Raw genomic sequence first — 1,993 nt, 5'->3', positions numbered from 1 at the left:
TTTTTTTTTATTTCTCGTCCAACAGCAGAGCTGGAGAGAACTTGTTCCTAATCTCAGCAGTACATGGTGGGATTTGGTTAGAAATTGACGGAGCCTTCTGGTAAACTGCTGTTCACAAGTTTGTAGAAACGCAGATCATTTACAAGGCGTTGGACACTCTGCATAAACGATGGCAAGTCCTGAAATGAAACAAGAAACACTGTATGTAACGGACAAAAGTTGTAATTAGAATGTTACATGTTCTGTAAATAATTATCTAACAAAAAAGCGCTGTAACTGTAGTTTATACGATATTTTCCCCCTACGCTTTTACACAATATCCCATATCTTTCTTCTGTGAGTGACAATATATTAGCAAAGTATGCAAGTCAGATGGTATAGATGTAAGTCTAGATATTTGCTGTTTAAATCTGGATTTCCTCAATCTTTACCTGATCAAGCCTGAAATTTTGGCCCAGTATTGTTTTCTGGTTAGCATCCAGGCCATCATAATCACCAACGAACCGTGGTAAAAATTCTGAATAAAATTTCCCAAAGTCTACAGATGCCATGTTGTATATGGTCATGACGATTTCCTCTTGGAGAAGGTCATGTGACCTGTGGACTAGAACTTGGAGAAGCACACTTGTAAACTGGAACAACATCACATCCTTGAAGATCGGCTGCAACATACACATAAACAATATATATATGATATTAATAGTCTATTGTATGTAGGTATGTGGGACAAGGATATTTTACCCGAGGGTGTAGAATTGGGGTCAGAACCGAGACTTTGCCAAGGTTCTGACACCAAATTCTGCACCTGTGGGTAGAATATCCATATCCCAAAAACCTACATAATGATTGACTCTTTATCTCCTTCCTCTTAACCGAAATTTTGGAGAAATAAGACTAAGACAATGAAACCCTAAAAATAGAAAAATTCCTAGATAACATATATATACACAAATCAAGGCCATATTTAGAAAGAGCAACAAAAATATGGTATACTGTAGGTATACTAGAATTATTATGTTCTTGAGATGTTGTTGCTTGCTGATGGCAAGATTACCTGTCAGCCAAACAATAGTTTGATATGTTTTCATAATGATGTGATGATAGTGATGTCATAATAACATCCCGTCATCTGATTGTGAGGTCATCATAGTACAGGTCACTGGATGCACACTTGTGGGATATATGTATCAATAACCCAGGATATATGTATCAATAACCCCCCAGGATATATGTATCAATACCCCAGGATATATGTATCAAAAACCCAGGATACATGTATCCCACAAGAGACACAGGTATCTTTTTCATACATAAAGGTTGTACAAAGACAATATACAACATACACAAAATACAGTCATTTAATGCCTTCCCAAGGTGTAGTAAAACAATAATGACCGGAGATATATGCTGATAGTTGACCATGTGTAATATTGCACAAGGCTATTGTAATTTAAGCATGTCACCCCTAGTATTTTAAACCTCTTAGAATAATTTCCTTGGGATAACATAGGGAGCTATACAAATTTCCATTTTTAAAATAAATTTGAGCAGCAATCTTCAAAATTAAGTATTTCTCCGACACTTTTATTCAAAGTGAAATTCTTTGGAATGATATATGGTAAGCAAAACTCACAAATATATGTAACAATGGGAGTATGATAAACCAACCTTCTGGTACAGCCTCCACTTTGAGTTGAGTTGCTGCAGAGAGTTGAGGTTCTGTCTAAACACTTCTATATCAGACTGCAGAAAGGACTGTCCGTACGACTGAAATCCATGACAAAATACAAATAAAGAATAATTGTATCACAACCAATAATCCACTTAGATTTTATAATTTGATCATGTTTTCACTGTTTTATTTTATGATCAATAATCCACACATGTATTTAACATCAGTGACATTAAAAACTTTTTTACCATTGACATATGTACAGCAATCAACAAAATATTTAAACAAGAGGCCCAGAGGGCCTGTATCGCTCACCTGGAT

The 1,993-nt window shown here is 35.5% G+C and overlaps 1 protein-coding gene across 1 annotated transcript; it reads right to left on the bottom strand.

The window, feature by feature from the left end:
* Window positions 1-58: 58 nt before the first annotated feature.
* On the bottom strand, window positions 59-1,767 carry LOC110444143 (exportin-6-like; the record flags this gene model as incomplete). The annotated part of the gene is made up of 3 exons (XM_021488550.1): window positions 59-179; window positions 432-662; window positions 1,669-1,767. Coding segments are annotated over 3 exons (432 nt in total), but the record flags the coding sequence as incomplete, so codon positions are not given.
* Between the last annotated feature and the right edge of the window lie 226 nt (window positions 1,768-1,993).

The sequence above is a fragment of the Mizuhopecten yessoensis genome, unplaced genomic scaffold (assembly GCF_002113885.1).
Source record: "Mizuhopecten yessoensis strain PY_sf001 unplaced genomic scaffold, ASM211388v2 hete_36038706, whole genome shotgun sequence".
Classification (NCBI taxonomy): Eukaryota; Metazoa; Mollusca; class Bivalvia; order Pectinida; family Pectinidae; genus Mizuhopecten; species Mizuhopecten yessoensis.
The sequence above is the reverse complement of the archived record's forward strand: the minus strand, read 5'-3'. Positions and strand labels throughout refer to the sequence as shown.